Here is a 23480-nt window from a genome sequence, read left to right on the forward strand (position 1 = left end):
GCCAGAATGGCCTCTACCTCAGATACTGTCATGTAATCCTGTCACCATCATTACCCTCCATGACGATCAATAAAACAGACTCTTCCCACTGAAACCTTCACTTCCTCCATACCTGTCTGAATTTCCCCACCACCACCTCCTCCAATACAGCCAACCATCTTTCTTAGCTCTGTCTTCAAGAAGATTCTAGTGAAAAATGGAGATGTCCTTTCTCAATGTCCATGATTAAAAGAAGCATGTTGTCATGAAGTGAGAATTCTCCTGTTGTCAGGAGCACTTCTGGTTTGTTCTGCACCCCAGAACTCAGACCATCCACCTGAGATAATTTTAAAAATGCATTAGTTATTTAATATTGATTTACAAAATTATAAGATAACAGGGGTATAATTCCACACCATTCCCACCACCAGAGTTCTGTACCCTCATTCCCTCCATTGAAAACTGCATCAGTTCTCCCAAGATCACAGGTATGGATTGACTATTTCTTTTTTTTAAAAAATGATTTAATAATGATCAACAGGACTATAGGATAAGAGAGGTACAATTCTACACAATTCCCACCTCCAGAACTCCATGTCCCATCCCCTCCATTGAAAGCTTTCCTATTCTTTATCCATCTGGGAACATGGAGCCAGGGTCATTACAGGCTGCAGAAGGTGGAAGGTCTGGCTTCTGTAAATCAGACATAGGCATTGAAAGGTCAATCCATACTCCTGGCCTGTTTCTATCTTTCCTTATTGGGGCAGGGGTCTGGAGAAGTGGGATTCCAGGACACATTGTTGGGGTCATCTGCTCAGGAAAGTCAGGATGGTGTCATGGTAGTGTGTGCCACTTGGTGAGTGAAAAAGCATTAAGATACAAAGGAGAACAAATTGTTTAATAATCAGGAACCAAAAGGCAAGAATATCACAGATAAGATTTAGAGTCTCCATTTTGGGAAAAGATAACAGACCTAGTTTATTCCAAGGGGCCCATGACTTTACTAAATTTTGCCTGAGCACAATAGCTAACATGTAGGTGGGCTACATGTATTATCTGGAGAGATGATGTCAGAGTTAGAAGTAGTACTAGAAAGCTGGATCAGGCAAGAGAATAGCTCCCAAATCTGGGGAAATTATATAAACATCTTTAACTATAAACCCCATCAATAAGATATTGGGGCTCTTATTCAACACAGGAGCCTGTGTTACCTCTGCATCCCTGTAGGTCTGAGCTCACATTCTGTGGTTACAGCTAGGAACATTCTAGGCTGTACTCATTACAGGACCCATATTCCTCGAGTAGTGGAGTATGTTGATCCAACCTCCCTTTGGAGAATGGGGCAGTCACTACCATTGTTGATCCAATTGAGATAAAGGTCCCTGTCGAGACCACAAGAGGGTCCCCTATGATGTTCCTGATGGACAACAGTGTTAAGAGATCCCTATATGTCTGTGTGGGAATCCTAGGATTTCCTGACTAGAGCCCCAGATGATGGGGTGGCTTGGTACTGACCAGAAGAGCCATCATTAAAGTGTGCCAGTCTCTTGCCTTATCCAGCTTTTGTAGTCCTTACCTTACCTGACAAGGTTAGCTTTGGAGTGACTAGGGAAATGAAATAGGGTAGGTGAGGAGGGTATCTAGGTCTAAGTAGAAACTATTTGATTAAGTACTTTATGGTACTTAATAAAGAAAGTGTCTCTTTTTAGGTCTTTCTACTTGCTTGCTGTACTTTTTGAGTCACTACAAACTACTGTGCACTTTTACCTTAAAGTATATATTTTCCCCTAACATATATGTGTGTGTGTGTGTGTGTGTGTGTGTGTGTGTGTGTGTGTGTGCGCGCGCGCACGCGCGCGCACATGTGCTCTATCTCATGGGCCCTGGTCTATATCTAGGTTCTGTGGCTTTGGTTAACTATTATTTCTATATCTATCTTTATTTTTATATATTTGCCCTTTTTCTTTTTCCTATGATCCTGCTTTCTCTTCCTTCCCAAGTCGTACCTACTACTTCTGAATGTTCTTCCTTTTTTTTTTTTTTTCCCTTTTCTCTCTCTGGGGCCTGATGGAACCAGAATTCAGAGCCCTGTAGTCATTCATCATCATCTAACATGGAAAGAATTTATAATATCACTGAGATTGACCTTTTGAAAAGAGTAGCCATATTGTCAGCTAGATTTTTCTAAAACATACTTCACATCTCCTTGACTCTTAACCATCATCCCTGTATTCTTTCTCCACACGAGTACACTTACACATTTGCTCAGTCCACACTAGGTCTTAGGCCAGTGTTTCAAGATCACAGCATCCAGAGACCCTCATCATCAACTTGGGCTGAGCCAGACTAGTGATCTCACAAATATCTATAACCTAGTAGCTCCAGGGTCTGCTTCTACCAAAAGAAATAAGCACAGCTCAGTGTAAAAAGAAAAATAAAGTCACACTGGTTTGTATGTTCTAAAGACTCAAATTTTTCTTGAAGAGGAGGCAAACTCCTCTCCTGTTTCTACCACTTAGAAAATAGCCAGTGCAGTGAACTTATTCTCTAGCCCTCTTAGAAAGTGATTTTGTGATACATGGCATAAGAAATACTATTAAAAAAAAACTTGGCTTTCATGTCCCACTTCTGAATCTGTGAGGTCTAACAAGATAAAGGTACTAGCTCAATCTACAGTGAATCGATGAGATGGATGAATAAGCATGCTGACTGTGTGAGTGGGAAAATGGATGGCAGTACAGATGAACCAAGGGTACCTAAAAGGCATTCTGTTAGTTCTGGAAGTTCCAGTGCATTATTGGGTTTTACTCAGGATTGCAGTTGTGGTCAGGTTGCATTCATTGGTAATAGGGTCAAGTGAGATGAAAAGTTTGATTAAAAACAGGAAACTTGACTAGACTCTGCAGCTCTCATTCAGCAGCTTCTCTCACTGTCAGATGGGGGCACTTCATGCACATCCTAATTTGTAGAGTGCTAGTAGCAGAAAAATACATTCATATGTGGTCCTGGAGGTGGTGCAGTGGTAAAGCTTTGGACTCTCAAGCATGAGGTCGCGAGTTTGATCCCCGGCAGCACATGTGCCAGAGTGATGTCTGGTTCTTTCTCTCTCCTCCTATCTTTCTCACAAATAAATAAAATCTTTAAAAAGAAAAGAAAAGAAAATACATGCATAGACTGGCATTTACTCAACAAAATTCAGGGCATAATTATCTTTTTTTTTCATTTAAAACATATATTATACTTTTAAAAATTTCTTTGTTGGGGAATTAATTTTTTACATTTGACAGTAAGTACAACAGTTTGTACATGAATAATATTTCTCAGTTTTCCATATAACTGGGTTCTCTGTAATCCTTCTTGGACCTGTATTCTCCCGCCTCCACACACACACACACACCCTAGAGTCTTTTACTTTGATGCAGTACGCCAATTCCAGTTGAGGTTCTACTTGTTTTTTCTCTTCTGATGTTGTTTTTCAACTTCTACATGAGAGTGAGATTATCCAATATTCATCCTTCTGTTTCTTTTCTTTTCTTTCTTTTTTTTTTTTTTTTAAGAAAGGATTAATTAACAAAACCATAAGGTAGGAGGGGTACAACTCCACACAATTCCCACCACCCAGTCTCCATAACCCACCCCCTTCCCTGATAGCTTTCCCATTCTCTATCCCTCTGGGAGCATGGACCCAGGGTCATTGAGGGTTGCAGAAGGTAGAAGGTCTGGCTTCTGTAATTGCTTCCCCGCTGAACATGGGCGTTGACTGGTTGGTCCATACTCCCAGTCTGCCTCTCTCTTTCCCTAGTAGGGTGTGTCTCTGGGGAAGCTGGGCTCCAGGACACATTGGTGGGGTCTTCAATCCAGGGAAGCCTGGCCAGCATCCTGGTGGCATCTGGAACCTGGTGATTGCAAAGAGAGTTAACATACGAAGCCAAACAAATTGTTGAGCAATCATGTACCCAAAGCTTGGAATAGTGGAGAGGAAGTGTTAGGGGGTACTCACTGCAAACTCTAGTGTACTTCTGCTTTCAGGTATATATTTTGCAGTAGTTTATGGATACGTGTGAACATAAGCTCTCTCTCACAGAAACTGGTGTATATCTAGGTTATGGGACTTTGTTAGAAAGTGAACCACCTGAGATGAAATTAGAGTGTACTATAAAAGGAAAGGTCTCACCCAAGTAATGAAGCTGAAGGGTTGTCATTCCACTCATGAAGTCTCTGGACACAGTCTGAGGTGAAGCATGTTGAGGTGGCAATCGTTGCGTTGGTTAGGTTGTGATCGGCGGATGCAATATTATTTGGTAGGGATTGGGAGATGCATACGGGAAAGTGGGCCCTATCCAAGGGTTCCAGGACTGGGGGAAGTAGGGGCTCAAAAAGACAATCGATAGTTAATGTTATCATCACATTATTTGGTAATTGGGTTAACTTTGAAAAGTCTTTTTGTTATGGTTTGCTGTACAGTATCCAGTATCTTGTATATAGCTGTGCTATTGGATGCTTCTAATCTACTTGGTCTAGGCTTTTGAGAGAGCCCGCATATCAAATACACAGCGTATATATTAAAAAGATTCAGTTTGTGTTTTGAAAAACTTTGAGACATACAATTGATTTTCCCTCTCTCATATTAATCAACTACTGATTTACATTTTGCTAGGAGTGTACATAAACACCATTCCCACCACCATTTATATGTCTACATTTTGCTAGGAGTGTACATAAACACCATTCCCACCACCAATGGACTGTGACCCATCCCTCCCACGCACTCCCACCCCCCACTGGCCCAGGAAGCTGCATGTCTACCCCTCATCACGGGGTTTTTACTTTGGTGCCCTACTTACAATTTGATCAGGTCCTGCTTTTAGTTTCCCTTTCAGATCTTCTTACTCAACTTCTGTTGATGAGTGGGATCACCCCATACTCATCTTTATCTTTCTGACTTAGTTCACTTAACATAATTCCTTCTAGCTCTGTCCAAGATGGGTCAGAGAAGGTGGGTTCATTGTTCTTGATAGCTGCATAGTATTCCATTGTGTATATATACCACAGCTTTCTCAGCCACTCATCTGGTGTTGGGCACCTGGGCTGCTTCCAGGTTTTAGCTATTATGAATTGTGCTGCTATGAACATAGGAGTACACACCTCTTTTTGGTTGGGTGTTATGGAGTCCTTGGGGTATAACCCCAGGAGAGGAATTACTGGATCATATGGAAGGTCCATGTCTAGCCTTGTGAGAGTTTTCCAGACTGCTCTCCACAGAGGCTGTACCAATTTACATTCTCACCAGCAATGTAAAAGGGTTCCTTTGTCCCCACATCCTCTCCAGCATTTGTTGCTGCTGTCCTTTTTGATGTATGCCATTCTTACAGGAGTGAGGTGGTATCTTAGTGTTGTCTTAATTTGCATTTCTCTGACAATCAGTGACCTAGAGCACTTTTTCATATGTTTGTTAGCCTTTTGGATCTCCTCTGTAGTGAATGTTTTGTTCATATCCTCTGCCCATTTTTGCATGGGGTCATTTGCTTTTTTGGTGCTAAGTTTGCTGAGCTCTTTATATATTTTGGTGATTAGTTTCTTGTCTGATGTATGGCATGTGAAGATCTTCTCCCATTCTGTGAGGGGGTCTCTATGTCTGTTTAATAGTTTCTTTGGATGTGCAGAAGCTTTTCAATTTTATGTAGTTCCATTGGTTTGTTTCTGCTTTAGTCTTCCTTGCAATTGGGTTTGATTCATCAAAGATGTCCTTGAGGTGTAGGTGGGAAAGTGTTTTACCATTGTTTTCCTCTAAGTATTTGATTGTTTCTGGTCTGACATCTAGGTCTTTGATCCATCTGGAGTTGAGTTTTGTTTCTGGTGAGATAAAGTGGTTCAATTTCATTCTTCTGCATGTTACAACCCATTTTTCCCAGCACCATTTATTGAAGAGAGCCTCCTTTTTCCATTTAATCCTTTGGGCCCCCTTATCAAAGATTAGATGCCCATAGGTGTTGGGAATTATTTCTGGGCTTTCAATTCTGTTCCACTGGTCTGTGTGCCTATTTTTGTTCCAGTACCATGCTGTTTTGATGATGATGGCTTTATAATATAGTTTAAGGTCTGGGAGTGTGATGCCTCCATTTCTGTTTCTTTTCCTCAAGATGGTTTTGGCAATTCTAGGTGTTTTCAGGTTCCAGATAAATGATTGTAGTGTTTGTTCTATTCTCTTAAAGAAGCTTGGTGGAACTTTGAAGGGGATTGCATTAAATTTGTATATGGCTCTGAGGAGAATATTCATTTTGATGATATTTATTCTTCCAATCCATGAGCATGGGATATCTTTCCATTTCTTGGTATCAGTTTCTATTTCCTTGAGTAGCGACTCATAGTTTTCAGCATACAAGTCTTTCACTTCTTTGGTCAACTTTATTCCTAGGTATTTGATTGATTTTGCTGAAACAGTAAATGGGAGTGATTTCTGGATGTCTTCTTCTTCAGATTTAGTGTTTGCATAAAGAAATGCCACTGATTTTTGTACATTGATTTTGTAGCCTGATACCTTGCTATATTGCCTAATAACTTCCAGTAATTTTCTGCTGGATTCTTTAGGTTTTTCTATGTATACTATCATATCATCTGCAAATAGTGAGAGCTTGACTTCCTCCCTTCCAATCTTAATTCCTTTGATTTCTTTCTCTTGCCTGATTGCTATGGCAAAAACTTCCAATACTATGTTGAAGAGTAACGGTGACAGTGGACAGCCCTGTCTAGTCCCCGATCTGAGGGGGAATGCTTTCAACTTCTGTCCATTGAGTATGATGTTCGCTGTAGGTTTGCTATATATAGACTCCACTATCTTGAGGAATTTCCCATCTATTCCCATTTTTTGTAGAGTTTTGAGCATGAATGGGTGTTGGATTTTGTCAAAGGCTTTCTCTGCATCTATTGAGATAATCCTGTGGTTTTTGGCTTTGCTTTTATTGATGTGGTGAATGACATTGATTGACTTATGGATGTTGAACCAGCCTTGCATTATTGGGATGAATCCCACTTGGTCATGATGAACAATCTTTTTGATATGTTGCTTTATCTGGTTGACCAAGATCTTGTTTAATATTTTGGTATCTATGTTCATCAGAGATATTGGTCTGTAGTTTTCCTTTTTTGTTCTGTCCCTATCAGCTTTTGGTATCAGTGTGATGTTGGCTTCATAGAAGGTGGAAAGGAGTATTCCTGTTTCTTCAATCTTATGGAAAAGCTTAAGAAGTATGGGTACTAACTATTTCCTGAAAGTTTTGTAGAATTCATTTGTGAAGCCATCTGGTTCAGGACTTTTGTTGTTGGGAAGATTCTTAATAACTGTTTCAATTTCTTTGTCTGTGATTGGTGCATTTAGATTTTGTAGTTCTTCTTGGTTCAGTTTTGGAAGGTCATATGTTTCTAGGAATTGTTCCATTTCTTCCAGATTCTCTAGCTTGGTGGCATATAGTTCTTTATAGAAGTTTCGCAGGATTCTCTGGATTTCTGTGGTGTCAGTTGTGATATCTCCTCCATCGTTTACAATTCTATTAATTTGAGTCTTCTGTCTTTTTTGTATGGTGACTCTGGCTAGGGGTTTGTCATTTTGTTTAATCTCTCAAAGAACCAACATTTGGCTTCATTGATCTTTTGTATGGTTCTTTTATTTTCGATGTTGTTTATTTCTGCTCTAACTTTAGGGATTTCTGTCCTTCTGGTTGCTTTAGGGTTCCTTTGTTCCTCTTCCTCTAAGTCCTTGAGGTGTGCAGTAAGGTCGTTCATTTGAGCTTCTTCTTGGTGTTTAATATGTGATTGTATGGCTATAAGTTTCCCTCTCAGTACTGCTTTAGCTGTGTCCCAAATATTTTGATAGGTTGTGTCTTCATTTTCATTAGTTTCCAGGAACATTTGAATTTCCTGCTTGAGTGAGTCTCTGGCCCAGTGGTTCTTAAGGAGCATGTTGTTTAGTTTCCAAATTCTGTGTCTTTTAGTAATTTTCTGTTTTTTGTTAAATGTTAGTTTTACTCCTCTGTGGTCTGAGAAGATACCTGGGATGATTTCAATGCTCTTGAATTTATTGATGCTGTCTTTGTGGCATAACATGTGGTCTATTCTTGAGTATGTGTTATGTGGATTTGAAAAGAAGGTGTATTCCAGTTTTTTGGGGTGGAGGAGTCTGAAAATGTCCAAGAGGTCTAGTCTGTCGATCTCTTCATTCAATTCTCTTGTATCTTTATTGGTTCTCTGCTTTGTTGATCTGTCTAAGTGTGAGAGTGGGGTATTGAAGTCTCCCACTATTATTGTATTACTATTGATGTATTTTTGAAATTCTTTCAGTAGGTGCTTAATGTATTTAGATGGTCACTCATTGGGTGCATAGATGTTAATGATTGTTAAGTCTTCTTGGCTGATTGATCCTCTAATCATTATGTAATGTCCTTGCCTATCTTTTATTACTTTATTTAATTTAAAATCTATCCTGTCTGAGATGAGAATGGCTGTTCCTGCCCTTTTTTGTGGTCCATTAGCCTGTATGATAGTTTTCCATCCTTTCACTTTAAGTCTGTGTTTATCTTGTTGTGACAGATGGGATTCTTGCAAGCAGCATATGGTTGGGTTATGTTTTCTGATCCATCCCCCCACCTTGTGCCTTTTGATGGGTGAGTTTAAGCCATTGACATTTATTGATATTATGGATTTAATGTATTGTAGTGCCATTGTTCAAAAAAAAATTTGTTTGCTCTGATATATTGCAAGTATTATAGTGATGTTCTTGTTTATAAGAGGTCTTTCAGAACCTCTTTCAGGGCCGGCTTGGTGATGGTTGCCTCCTTTAACTGTTGTTTATCTAAGAAGGTTTTGATCCCTCCATCTAGTTTGAATGAAAGTCTAGCAGAATATATTATCCTTGGTTGAAACCCTTTTTCATTCAGGGCTCAATAGATATCTTGCCACTCCTTTCTGGCTTTTAGAGTTTGAGTGGAGAAGTCTGCAGATAATCTTATGGGTTTTCCCTTGTATGTGACTTTTTGTTTCTCTCTTGCAGCCTTTAGGATCCTTTCTTTATCCTTACTTCTTCTCATTGTGACTTTGATGTCTCTTGGTGTCTTCAGGCCTGGTTTGATTCTGTTTGGTACTCTATGGGCCTCTAGAATCTTGATGTCCTTTCTGTTATTCAGGTCTGCAAAGTTTTCTTCTATTATTTCCTCTAGAATGTTTGCTTCCCCTTCCTCTCTTTCTTCCTCTGGCAGGCCAATTATACGAATGTTACTTCTTTTGAGATCATCCCATATGTCTCTGTTGTTGTTTTCAGTGTCTCTCAATCTCTTTTTAAGCTCTTTCACCTCTTTCTTAGTTTTCTCTAACTCATCCTCTGTCTGAGTAATTCTGTTTTCTGCTTCTGTTAGTCTGCTTTCCCTTGCCTCAGCTTCTTTCTTCATTACAGCTATTTCAACTTTCAGTTTTCTAATTGCCTCAATATAATCAGTATTTTCCTTGGGGGTCTCAACTGTTGTTTCCCTAATACTGCCATTCCTTTCCTCCAATGTTGTTTTCATTTCTGTGATTAATAAGTTTATTATTGCTTGCATACTTTTCTTATCTATGGTTACTTCTGGCTGATTTGTAGTTTCTTCTGGGCTCTTGTCTTCATTCATTGGAGTAGCAGTTTTATTTGTTTTTGATCTACCCATTTTTTTGATTTATGTGTTTCCTTTTTTTTTTTTTTGTTATGCTCTGTTGTTCCTCAGTTGTTGTGTCTTGAGTACAAGTAACCCTGTACTAAATACCTTTATGACAATTGCACTCACCAACCTCAGGAATTACAGTAGCAACTGAAGCAAGTATTGAAGTAGTTTAATCATTACCAGTTAGCTAAACAATTTCTCCAATCCGTGAAAAAATAGTAACCAAATCCCAGTGAAGAAAGAGAAAAGAAAGAAAGGATAGCAAGAATAGACAGTTATGCAAATCTACTACCCACTGTATATTCTAGGTGTAACAAGAGGAGAAAGGGAACTAGAGCAGAGATACACACATAGAGACTCCACTCTGAGTCAGATTTCTTCCCCAAAATAATTCACAAATTCAGAAAGGCAAAGAAGAAGGAAGAAGTGTATGACAAGTTTTTTAAAAAAAAGAGAGAGAGAGATGAGAGAGAGAAAAGGGAAAAGATAAGAAAAAGAGCTGTAATTAAAGAGCAGTGAAAGGAAATTCCCAAATGTGTTTCAGTGAATTCAAAAAAGCACACTGTGGTGTGGGGGCTGGGGGCTGTGACTTTGGAAGCTGTAGGATTAAGGAAGAAGGGATGACAAGAATGAGAAAAAGAAAAAAAAGAAAGAAAGAGAGAGAGAGAAAAAAGAAAAAGATAAGAAAAAGAATAGTCATAAAAGGGCAGTGAAAGGAAAGGGTTTTTTTTGTATTTATTTTTAATTATTTAATTAGCTATACGGGGTGAGGTGGGGGGGGTTGCCTACTTAGAAAGAAAAAAGGCCAGAGGTTTCACAAGGGTATAGACTTAGAATTAATGATACTCCCTGGTGGGGCAGGAATTTGGTAAAGAAAAGGAGCTCCCCTCCCCTGCTAGGAGCTGGTCCCCAGGGACCGGTTATTGGGGGTGGGGGTGGGAAGGAGGTATGCTTGAAAATTAAAAGGAAGAAAAAAAAAAATTTTCCCCCTTTTTTCCCTACTCTAATTCTTAACCCAAATTAAGTTATAGTCACCTCCTTGGTGTCACCGCTAGGACCCCTTATTGGCTGGCCTGCTAAAGGCAGAAAATCCTACCGTTTCCAGGAGATGTGGTCAGAGCTCAGCCACTAGCAGCTTCTCAGTCCGCCATCTTCCGGGAAACCCCATAATTATCTTTTTGTCACACGTCTTCCCTATGACTATGGCTGGTGACACTGGGAAACTTAGATGGGTTCAGCGACAGGACGCCCAGGTCCACATCCTCCTTCTGTTATTTGTCCTGCATGAGATCACCGCTGCTTCATAGAATTGACTGCAAGTTTAAAGGAGGGAGTGGTGGTGGAGTGGATGAAATGACACAAAAGTACACACCTATTTATAAAAATCAAGCTAGGTCAGAACTTGATTTAGAGTTCATAAAAAAAAAAAAAAAACAAGGAGGGTTACAACTCAGAATTAAAAAATCATTTGCGCATTTACAAAATGTAAGCCACTAAAGGAGGTCTTGTCATCCTCATAATATTGCTCGAAACTGTTTTATTGGAAAAGAACTAATAATGGGCATGGCACATGGATCTTTGTACACGTGTTCTCTTTGTGTGTGTATTGCTGCAGTCACATATCTCAAGGGGCCAGAGTGGATATCTTTGAAGATATTAAGTATCCTGCATTTGTATGCAGATGAAATCTAATTTGAACCTGAAATTCATTTATTCATTGCTTGCAGCAAGAACCAATTCAGTTGATACAGTTTTAGGAATCCTCCCATCAATCTAATACATAAAGGTAGCCCCAGAAAAGCTTGTCTGGATTTTTACACAAACTCAAAGACACACGTGTTTTCCAGTGGCAGGCCTGTCTGCACATCTAGTGTCTGCCCTGGGACAGTTAGCGTGGCTACAATGTCTCTGCCCTGACACTACTTGTGTGACTTCTCAAGGCCCTAGCCCATGGATGGAACTCCATTCCCCCATCCACATGGAAGGAAAGATTCTCTGACCTCAAATACAGTCATTAAAATGAGTGAAGTAACCATCATTGAGTAACATTTTTTTGAAAAAAAAAATGTTCTCAGCATTTAATTATTGGTTGTGGCGTGAGAGGATTAGATAAGTTGATAATGCCGACTTTATGTAATTTATTTTTACTAGGCAATTACGGGCTGCATTACATCCTGGTAGCAAGGTATTGTGGGGCATCTTATTAAGCATAAAGCCAGTAAACACTGATGAACAATTTTGCTGAACTAGGCATGCAATTTAGAAAGCAATAATACACAAATCCAATTTGGTACACAATGGATACCGCAGCACGTCAGCACATGTAACTATCACAGCCTGCAAATTAAATTGGGACGGCCCTTTTTGCAACAGCACAGGCCAAGATTAAATATATTTTCCCCCTCAATTTAGCAAGTTGCTGACCACAAATATAAATATGTGTGTATGTGTTTGTGGCCCTGTGTGTGGACGTACACATGTATGCCTGTGAAGCTGTTTGGGGGTTGTAACTATTCTTTCACATTCTTCCTCCAGGTCACAGGTGGGAGAAGAATCTTGCCCTGTGCAGAGAGCTGGATGTCAGCGTTGCTTTGACAGGGAAGGCCAGCAAGGCCAGCCCTGCTGTGACAGCTCTGGCCCTGTCCAGGTAATGAAGGCCTGACTTCTCCAGGCTTCCAGCAGAGGGCAATGCAGCCACCGTCAGGAAAGTCCACAGGGCTCTTCCTTCACAGGCTGGCTGGCTGGCCCTGGGAGGGTGGCCTCTGAGTGGGAATCCAGGAAGGCCCACCAAGCAGAGGATTCAGGCAAGGGGGTTGTGTAGGGGCCCAAGTAATGGCTCTGTATATGAATTCTCTCTCTCTCTCTTCACACACACACACATACACACACACACACACACACACACACACATCTCTCCAAAGAGTAGTATATTGTTTATCAATTTTCTCCTAACATGTTTTAAGGTAAATTAATTAATTAAATTCTGATAGGACAGAGAAATTGAGAGGAACAGGGGAGAGAGATGAAGGGAGAGGGAGCTCGAGAGCTACACCATTAGTGAAGCTTGCCTCCTACAGGTGGGGACCAGGGATTTGAACCCAAGTCCTTGGACATGGTAATGCATATACTCAGCTGAGTGCACAACTACCCAACCCAATTTGGAACATTTACTTTAAAATTTTTAATTATAAAAAGGAAACACTGACAAAAAACATAGGCTAAGAGTGGTACAATGCCACACAATTCCCACTACCAGAACTCCATATCCCATCCCATCCCCTGATACTTTTCCTATTCTTTATCCCCCTAGGAGTATGGACCCAGGGTCATTGTTGGGTGCAGAAAGTGGAAGGTCTGGCTTTTGTAATTGTTTCTCTGCTGAACATGGGCATTGACAGCTTGACCCATACTCCCAGCCTGTCTCTCTCTCTTCCCTTAATGGGGCAAGGCTTTAGGGAAGCTGGGCTCCAGGACACATTGGTGGGGTCATCTGCCCAGGAAAGTCAGGTTGGAATCCTGCTAGCATCTGGAACCTGGTGGCTGAAAGAAGAGTTAACATATATAGCCAAACAAATTGTTGATTAATCATGAACCTAATGGCTGAAATATTGCAGATGAAGATTTGGGGTCTCCATTTTTTAGATAGCTAGTAGGCCTATTTTAGTTATATTCCAAAGGGCCCATTGACTATACTAGTTTTTTTTTTTTTTTTTCCTGAGCCTGACATCTGATAAGCAGGTGGATCCAAGTGTTTGTCTGGGGAGATGATGTCATGGCTGGAAAACGACCAGAAAGCTGGATCAGGGAAAAGGGTAGTTCCCAGATATGGGAAAGGTGTATAAACATTGTTGACTGCAAACCCCACCAATTTGATCTGCATCCCTGTAGATCTGAGCTCACATTCTGTGGTCATGAGTAGGAATGTTGATTGGAACATTTTGTATGATAATTATCCTATATCACAGGCAATGCCTTTTGCAGACTCTAAGTCATTATAGGAAAGCCAGTGTCATATCAGGTAGGACACTTGATAGGGATTACTTTATTCTTTTATTTTCCCTTTTGTTGCCCTTGTTTTATATTGTTGTTATAGTTATTATTGTTGTTGTTGTTCATGTCATCGTTGTTGGATAGGACAGAGAAGAGGGGAAGACAGAGAGGGGGAGAGAAAGACACCTGCAGACCTGCTTCATCGCCTGTGAAGTGACTCCCCTGCAGGTGGGGAGCCAGGGGCTAGAACTGGGATCCTTTTTAAAAAAATTCCCTTTTGTTGCCCTTGTTTTTATTATTGTAGTTATAATTGATGTTGTCATTGTTGGATAGGACAGAGAGAAATGGAGAGAGGAGGAGAAGATAGGGTGGGGGAAAACCTGCAGACCTGCTTCACTACTTGCGAAGTGGCTCCCCTGTAGGTGGGGAACCAGGGGCTCGAACCAGGATCCTTACTCTGGTCCTTGCTCTTTGTGCCACGTGCACTTACCCCGCTTTCTAACTGCCTGACTTCCAAGATTACTTTATTCTTCACAGCTGTCATGATAGAATCTTGTACACACTGGCAAGGGTAGTCTCAGAAGATTGCAGAACTTTGAGAGAAACTTTTTTTAAAAAAGATTTCTTTATTTGGGGTGGTGCTGTCCAACTCTTAACATATGGTGGTGCTGAGGATTGAACCTGGCACCTCAAAAATGTAAGTCTGATTCACAACATCTGCTCTATCTCTCTGACCTGGAGAACTGTCTTTTCTTCCTCCCTGTAAGCTGTTGAATGTGATGCTTGGGGTTTATTGTGGTGGGAATCAAAAAAGTCTTTAGATACCAGGTTGAAGAGGGATATGGATTAGGGGGCCAGGCAGTGGGACACTGGGATAAGTGCAGATAGTATGAAGCACAAGGACCCACGCAAGGATTCCAGTTTGAGCCCCTGGTTCTTCACCTGCAGGGAGGTCGCTTCACAAGTGGTGAAGCAGGTCTGCAGGTGTGTGTCTCTCTATTTCTCCTTCCCCTCTCAATTTCTCTCTGTCCTATCCAATAGAAAGGAAGGCAGGAAGGAAGGAAGGAAGGAAGGAAGGAAGGAAGGAAGGAAGGAAGGAAGAAAGAAAGAAAGAAAGAAAGAAAGAAAGAAAGAAAGAAAGAAAGAAAGATGGCCATCAGGAGCAGTGAATTGGTAGTGCCAGCACCGAGCCCCAGCAATAATCCTGGAAGCAAAAAGAAAGAAAGAAAAATAAAAAGAGGGATTAGTCAAGAGGGTAGGGCATGAGGATAGGGAAGGAGAAGGTAGAGTTGGAACTGTGCTGGAGAACTTCAGCTCAGGGCCTAGCCATGTCTCCCAGTGCAGCGCAGAAGACATACCTGGAGCTGTTGGAAAAAGGTTAGGGCCCCACCCAGCTCCCTGAATCCCAGGCTTCCTAGAGTATCCACTCTGTGATCTGGGAAGCACAACCCTGAGAATTGGAACTCCTTCCCACCCTGGATCCAACCATTACCCAGTATTCCCAATCTGTGAAAGTAGAGGCCAGCATCAGGTTTCATGAGTTCCTGGGCTTTATGTGATTTCATAAACGGGACACACAGACTTATTCCTAACACTCTGCCTTTTTTTTCCCCTCCCTCTCTTCCCAAGAAACCAGACCAAACTCCTGGTTGGTGATGAGAAGGGAAGAATATTCTGCTGGTCTGCAGAAGGATAGAAAGAAGGAGACATGGAAGTAACCCAGAGCCTCCCCCTCCACAAGGCCCCATGAAGAAGGGGCTATTGGCTCACAGTGCTCCAGACCCAGAGGCCTCTCCCTAGCCTTGGAAATCTGGCCTTGAAGTTGCACAAGGATGCATATCCTTGAGGAGGATAAATGTGCATGTCGGAATCAGCAAGCAGCATGCTGGAAACTGAGACTTGCTGATGCCAAGCCACACAGGAAATCATACACCACTCACATTACAAAGGGCTTAATGAAAAAAATTGGGTCACTGGGTGAGAACTAATGGGAAATATTGTATTATCCTTATTTTATTAAAAAGAAGTATTTTCCAAATCCAGGAGGAGTCTGGAGTTTAAAAATGCTCTTTTCAAGGCCTGAGTGAAATCTTCCTGGGCACTGCATGGGAGGTGCTTCCTCTGGTGCTGTGACATCTCTCCCTGTCTGTCTGTTTGTCCATCTGCCTGTCTATCTATCTGTCTATCATCTATCTGATAAATCAGATAGTGAAAATCATGTAGCATATACATGAAGTCCAAGCTCAGCAAAAAGGAAAAGAATAGAATACACACACACACACATACACATCCTCTTTTCAGGGCCAGGTGGTGGTGCACCTGGTTGAGCTCATATGTTACAATGCACAAAGACCTGGGTTCAAGTCCCTGGTCCTCCCCTGTAGGGTGAAAGCTTTGCAAGTGGTGAAGCCATGCTGCAGGTGTCTTTCTGTTTCTCTCCCTCTGTACCTCCCACTTCCTTTCAATTTTTGTCTATCCAATAAAGATATATATATCCCCTTTTTCCACTCAAGTCATTGGCATTGGTATCTCCAGCCTTGGAAAGGCAGTAATGTCTGGAAGCACAGTCCACCTTCCACTTGCTCCTATCTCCCCATGCAGAATCTGGCTCCTTTCTGTAATGGTGCCTGCAGTGCCAGAACCACACACTGGAGGCCCAGTTTCCATGGCTGAGTCACAGGATATAAGCACAAGACTGCCCTTTACAAGTATAAGGAAGTTAACCTGGGGCTGTCTAACTCTCACAGACACATGTGCCCTGCTTAGATCTCCGTAGCAGGTGAGTGTGGGCCAGACAAGGAAGGTTCTTTCCCAAGAAATTATACAAAGGTCAAGGGTCATGTAGCCATTCTGAGCTGAAATTCAACCTAGGAAAATCTGCACTGCTGTGTAATTTTGTTCTCCACCTGAAAAGGCGTTGCAAGTGGGTACTTAAGAATCTCACAGCCTTCTGGTATGGGATCATTCTGTTGAGTTATTGGGCATTGGAAGCTCCTCCACATTCTGATGTCTCCCCCACCCTCATCTCAGCCCCAGACTTTCAGGACACTTAGTGAAGAATTTCACCTGCTTCTTCAGTGAAATCAATCCAAGATAGATGTGCAGGGGCTTAAGGTAGCTAAGCTTCTTAATGTCAACTCCCCTCATCTCTTCCATCTAGGGGAAACTGTTCTTTTCCATATTTTTCCGAACCCTGAAGGCACTCGGCTGGGTATCCTCCCACCTCAATTTAACTCAGTCCTGGGGATATCCAAAAAAAATGGAATTGTTGTCTTATAGTCTCCATCTTCTAGTCTCCAGTAGATCAATTTTCAAAACATGTATTAAGAAAGTAGAAGAGGCATAAACTATGTCAAAAGTAGAGAGTGAGAGATGACTAAGAAATAATAATCTGACTGTAAACTTTGAGATCTTTGCAAAGAGGAAGATGGAGCAGAAGCTGCCTCTCAGGTCCAGAGTGTCCCTCCCTGGATGAGAGGGCATGCGGCTGACCCCAGGGCCAAGGATCACACTACCCACCTCCCACCCTGTCTGATGTGTTATTAGTAGACAGCCCATTTGCAATCCCCTAGCCAGTCTGGGCCTTCTCCGGAGGAACATAAATTGAGAGCAGAGAGCTCCACTCCCCAGGAAGGCCAAGAAGCAGAGCCATAAATATCAATGCTGGGCCTGCTGTCATGTTTCAAAACAAGAGTCAGAGCATTTACTCAGGGCTGAGAGGTCTGCTGGCCCAAAGGCTGCCTTGAGTTCATTAATTCCACAAGCATTTCTGGAGCCCTGCCTTGTATTTTCCCATCTCACAGAGATAATGGGTGGATGAATAGTGTTGGGTTGTAATTGCTGGGATCTTGAAGCTAAGACTTGTGTGCAAACAAGTGTGGCCTGAAGTGAGGGATCATTGGGTGAGGGCTAAAGAGACAAGTGCCAGACTGGAGAAGGCATAGGTAACACTCTGGCCTATTCATTTGCAGCTCAAGGTTTCCTACTGTGACTTCTCTCTTTGGTTTCATGTCTTCTCCCTATGTCTTCACAGGGTCTCCCTTTAGTTTAGCAGCTGCCCATGTCCAAATACCCTCTCTGTACCTGTGTCCTGTTGGATTCAGGCACAAGCTAAGGACCTCATTTGCCACAGAGGTGGGGGAATTTCTGCCCTGTGGACCTACGTTGAAATCATTTGACTTGGCCCTGCCAAGGCAACTGAAACTTTTTTTCATAGCAACATTAAGTGCACATTTTTAAGTTAATGATTTTATATGGCCCTCGAGTGATGTTATAAATATCCAAATGGCCCTTGGCAGAAAAAAAGGTTCCCCACCTTTTCTACTGTTTCCCAATTTTCTGTCAATGTTAGCCTTGGTTTCTGTCTTTAAAATCAGATCCTGTGTCTTCCTGATGACTTGTTGAGGAATTGAAATATCTGTGTATTCATTCACTCTCCAAAATTTTTCCTTGCTGAGTCAGCTCCGTGCCAGAGCCCTGGGGAAGAGAGATTTTGTGCCTGTGTCCAGTGAAGCTCCCTGTATGGGCTGAGGAGAGACACACAATAGGAGGTATACTCTGGCATCCAGAAGTGAATTAAGCTGGAGTAGCCATGCTGACACAGGGGCACATTATCTCTGGAACATTTTAGAATGTTGGTCCTTCTTCCTTGGTCCTATATTTCTGAACCCCTGAGGAGAACTGGAGTCATAGTCTGCATGTTTAACTACCCTCAGACTATCTGGTGTGGCTTCCAGAGTCCACTCTAGACTAGTGGCAGGATGGGGTGAGCACTGAGGTATCTGTGCTCTGCTGCTTACCCTGTAGTCTCAGGACAGGAAGCTTGTGATTGCTTTCTCTAAACCTCTGTGGTCCAGGAGCCCTAATTCATTTCAGTTTCACCAGCTGCACCCTAGCTAGCATCCATGACCAGTTCTCCCCCAGCTGAACTCCTCCTCCACAGAAGCTTCTAGATATGTGGGATCAGCCCCCACCCTCAACCATCTCCATTTTAATGATCGAGGGTCCCACACCCACATCCACCACATCTTTGCCCTGTTAACTATGCCAAATGCATGCTGTGTCACTACTCAGTCATCACAGTTTAGGGAAAAGAGCCCAAAGCAATGGACAGAGTTAGGGACAGAGGGGAAAGCAGGGCTTTCTAGCGCCCTACATTCCCTAGAGAGAAGCCCAGGTTCCTACACCAGCCAGATCCAGCAGCCAGGAACAGAGACCTGAGAATATAGTCTCAAGACTGCAGGGAATTCAGAGATCTGATTTGATCACATCAGCATGCAGCCAAGAGGTACATGTATGGGTAGGAAAAGGCTCTTCGTAGGAAAATCCTGATGTAATTTATTTAGCATGAAATCAAATCTCCCTAGGCCAAAATCAGTTTTTCTTTAGTAAGTTGTGAGTATACCTCACATGCCTTGTGTGTGTGTATGTGTGTGTGTGTGTGTGTATGTGTGTGTGTGTGCTCACATACGAGCACACTGTTTTCATTCAGTCTTGAGGATTGCTTCCTGAAGCACTTTCACAGTTCTCTTAATAAACAGGATTCCCCCAAATGTCCTCCTTCCCTTAGATACCTGAAAACTCAGAGAATATGGTTTACTTGCACTAAGATCACTACCCCTACCCCTGCACGAGTGGGCACATGCACACTCATATGCATGCGTGCATACACACACACACACACACACACACACACACACACACACCACTTGATACAAAGACAGCCTTTGCCCAAGATGTTTATATTCAGAAATAAATGACTCAGCAATGACTTGGGAATGACCCATATCCCCAATGCTGCCCATGTTTGTAGCCCTGCTGTCACTGACACTGGAATGAGTGTGTATCTTAACTATCATCCATGCAGTTCATCTCTCTACTTCCCTCCTTCCTTCCATCCTTCCCTGAGGGTCTTGGAGCAGAGGTGAGACCCATATTTTCTGACCCTGCTCTGTTTTCTGGGGTCTTTTGGCCCTCAGCTTCATCTGTTCATACCTTATTGGTGCTGGTTTGTGTAACTGGAGAAATGTCAACTAACCCCAAAGGTTGATGTGAAGGCTGAATGGGATAATGTGAGCAAAGTTTCTAGCGCAGAGCAGGGGCTCAGGAAAATGCCAGCTGTTGGGAATAGTAACTAAGGTGGCTTCTTACACAACACCTCATAGAATAATTATTTCCTTTCTCTTTTCCTTTCCTTTCTCACTTCTATGAGGATATCCACTCATTCTACATCCACTTGATTAACAGAAGAAGAAAGGGACCAACCCTCATCTGCCTCTCCCTACCCCTGCCAAGGAGTTCCTTCTAGTACATTCTGCCAGGAAGAGACTCAGGATTGTGGTCCCTCTCTGGAGGAAAATCTCTGGGTTTTAGGTATGACCCCTCAGGAACAATTTGACTTTATGGAAGATGTTTGACAAAATTCTCTCTGGGCATCTCCTGTGCATTGGGGTTATGGAAACCACCTCAAAGGGTTGTGAATATTTTAAAAAGAGTACAGGGTTGGAGAGATAGCTCAGTAGTAGAGCACATTTCTAGTAATTCAGATGTGATTCCAGAACAATATATGACACAGCTGAATGGTGCTCTGGTCTCGGTCTCTCTACCTCTTGTAAAAACAGATAAAAGCTTTTAAAAAATAATCATAAGAGAAAATATGCAGCTGGCAAGATAGTTCTTCTAAACAGTTCACCCTGTTCTGTTGTGCATAAAACCTAGATTCAAGCTTAGCCCCTGAGGCTTTGGAGGAATCTTTGGTTCTGTGATGTCTTACTCCCACCCTGTCTCTGTCTCTATTTTGCTATCTGAAAAAATCAGCCTGGAGTGGTTGAAACCCTGGAGATAAATAAAGAAGAAGAAGAAGGAGGAGGAGAAGGAGGAGGAGGAGGAGGAGGAGGAGGAGGAGGAGGAGGAGGAGGAGGAGGAGAAGGAGGAGAAGAAGGAGAAGAAGAAGGAAGAAGAGCAGGAGGAGGAGAAGGAAGGGGAGCAGGAGGGTGTATGTGAGAAATGAAATCTCAGATTTGGAAAAGAAAATGTTCTTCAAACTATAATTATTACCAATATTAATGTCTATTAATATTTGGTCTCTGCTTAGCAACTAATGTGCTGATGCATCATCTTTCTAGCTTCTTAGGTCAAAACCCTTTGAGACATATATATATATATATATGACATTAACAAAATCGTAGGATAAGAGGCAGGCGTACAACTCCACTCAGTTCCCACCGCCAGATCTCCATATCCCATCCCCTCCCCTAATAGCTTTCCTATTCTTTATCCCTCTGGGAATATGGACCCAAGGTCATTGTGGGATGCAGAAGGTGGAAGGTCTGGCTTCTATAATTGCTTCCCCACTGAACATGGGTGCTGACTGGTCGATCCATACTCCCGGCCTGCCTCTCTCTTTCCCTAGAGACATATTTTTTTTAAAGTTATGCTCCTCCTTAATTGATTACATCCAGTCTCTCAAGAAATATTAGCCTAAAAACCAATCATAAATTGAAACTAAAATCTCACTGAAAGATGACTAGATATGAAAAAAGATGGGAAAGTTGAGAAACTCCACATACAACTGCAAAGTTATTGCTGAGGGAAATTAAAGGCCTGAATAATACAGAAACACACTGGGGCCATGGAACCAAAGACTCATTATTTTATGTTATCCCCCCCAAAAAATTGGTTAACAGAATCAACTCAATTCCGATAAAAATTGAAACAGACTTTCCCCAACTTTTTAAAATGAAATTTTTCTGTCAAGCCATTTTTTAAAAATTTGTGGTTAATACTGGTTTAAATGATTCTAAGATACAGAATATATTTCCACATATCACCTCACACTAAAGTTCTGTGCCTCTACCCTCCCAATGATAACCACTGTTGTTCTCAGAAAGTCTGAGGTAGTTTAATTCTGTTTTTTCTGTTTGTTTTGCTTTGCTTTTATTTTTACAAGTTCATGTGTTTCAGTTATCTAGATTCCACATGAGTGAAACCAACCAGTAGTTGTATTTATTTTTTTTTTAATTTTTATTTATAAAATGGAAATGCTGAGAAAATCATAGGATAAGAGGAGTACATTTCCCACCACCAGAACTCCCTATCCTATCCACCCCCACCCTCCTTGAAAGCTGTCCTAATCTTTATCCCTCTGGGAGTATGGACCCTGGATCACTGTGGGGTACAGAAGGTGGAAGGTCTGGCTTCTGTGATTGCTTCCCCACTGAATATGGGGAAAGGTCAATCCATACTCTCTCTTGCCTCTCTTTTTCCCTAGTGAGGCAGAGCTCTGTTGAAGTGGGGCTCCAGGACACATTGGTGGAGTCTTTTGCCCAGGAAATTCTGGTTAGCATCACGGTAACACTTGGAACCTGGTGGCTGAAAAAAGTGTTAACATATAAAGCCAAACAAACTGTTGACTAATCATGAACCTAAAAGCTGAAATATTGCAGATGAAGATTTGGGGTCTCCATTTTGGAAATAGCTAGTCGTTCTATTTTAGGTATATTCCAAAAGGCCCATGACTTTATTAGTTTTTGCCTGAGCCTGACATCTGATATGCAGGTGGATCCAAGTTATTGTCTAGGGAGATGATGTCATGGCTAGAAAGAGGGATAGAAAGATGGATTTCACCTATTTACTTAGTTTGCTAAGTATTATCACCTCCAGATCCATCCATTTTGTAACAAAGAACACAATATCATCAAACATAGAATTTTAAAAAATATTTCTTTTGTGTTTATTTTCATGAGATGCAGGAGAGAGAGAGAGAGGTGAGGGGGAGGGGATAGGAGTACCATTAAGCTCTGGCTTATGTGATGCTGGGGACTGAATCTGGGACCTCATGTTTGCAAGTGCTATTCTCTACCACTGTGCTATCTCTCAGGTCCAAGATCAATGCATAGATTTTATTACTATTTTGGACAAACTACTTCTAAAATCATGTGGAAATCCAGAGGACCTAGAATAATCTGAATATGTTGAATTAAGAAATAAGTTGGAGAAATTATACTACTTAAATTCAACATCCAATAGAAAATTATATTTAGTAATCAAGAGAGTAAGATTACAAGCTTTGATAGATCAATGGAAAAGAATGTAGTCCAGAATCAGACTCACAGGTTCAAGTGATTTTTTTATGAATGTGTTAAGACAACTTAGTGGAGGAAAGACAGTCCCCTCATCAAAAGGAACTGAAACACTGGATATCCATATGTGAAATGGGGAAAGGAACTGTGGTCTATACACCATAAAGAAACATGAATCTCAGGGAGTTGGGCGGTGCACAGCTGGTTAAGCACACATGACACAAAGCACCAGGACCAGAGTAAGGATCCCAGTTCAAGCCCCCGGCTCCTCACCTGTAGGGGAGTCACTTCACAGGTGGTGAAGCAGGTCTGCAGGTGTCTACCTTTTTCTTCCCCTCTCTGTCTTCCCCTCCTCTCTCTATTTCTCTCTGTCTTATCTAACAATAACAACATCAACAACAACAATAAAAACTACAACAACAATGAAAAACAACAAGGGCAACACAAGGGAAAATAAATAGATAAATATTTAAAAAACATGAATCTAAAATGTCATAATGTAAGCATTCACTTATAAGAAATATGTATTGAGGTGATGTATGGTGTGGTAACTACAGGTCATAATATTGCATTACATTTTCTTAGTGCCCAATACTGCAATGCAACCAAGAACTGTAAGAGGTCTTTATGAGGAAACTACCAACAAAGTTGAGCCCTGCTGAGTCCTTCCTTGGCTCCATTCCTCCCAGTTTCTTTACTCTGTCATTACTCTCTCACTAATGCTCCAGCATCCCTTGCACATATCACG

General features: G+C 41.7%; 1 protein-coding gene across 1 annotated transcript in view; it reads left to right on the plus strand.

Moving 5' to 3' along the window:
- WDFY4 (WDFY family member 4) overlaps nt 1-15694 on the plus strand; it is a 358549-nt gene extending 342855 nt beyond the window's left edge. The window contains exons 61-62 of the mRNA XM_060191396.1: nt 12198-12309; nt 15282-15694. Coding sequence (XP_060047379.1) covers nt 12198-12309; nt 15282-15348 — 179 coding nt within the window. The 3' untranslated portion in view covers nt 15349-15694. The remainder of the gene's footprint in view (nt 1-12197; nt 12310-15281) is intronic.
- Nucleotides 15695-23480: the final 7786 nt, after the last annotated feature.

The sequence above is a fragment of the Erinaceus europaeus genome, chromosome 1, assembly GCF_950295315.1.
Source record: "Erinaceus europaeus chromosome 1, mEriEur2.1, whole genome shotgun sequence".
Taxonomy (NCBI): domain Eukaryota; kingdom Metazoa; phylum Chordata; class Mammalia; order Eulipotyphla; family Erinaceidae; genus Erinaceus; species Erinaceus europaeus.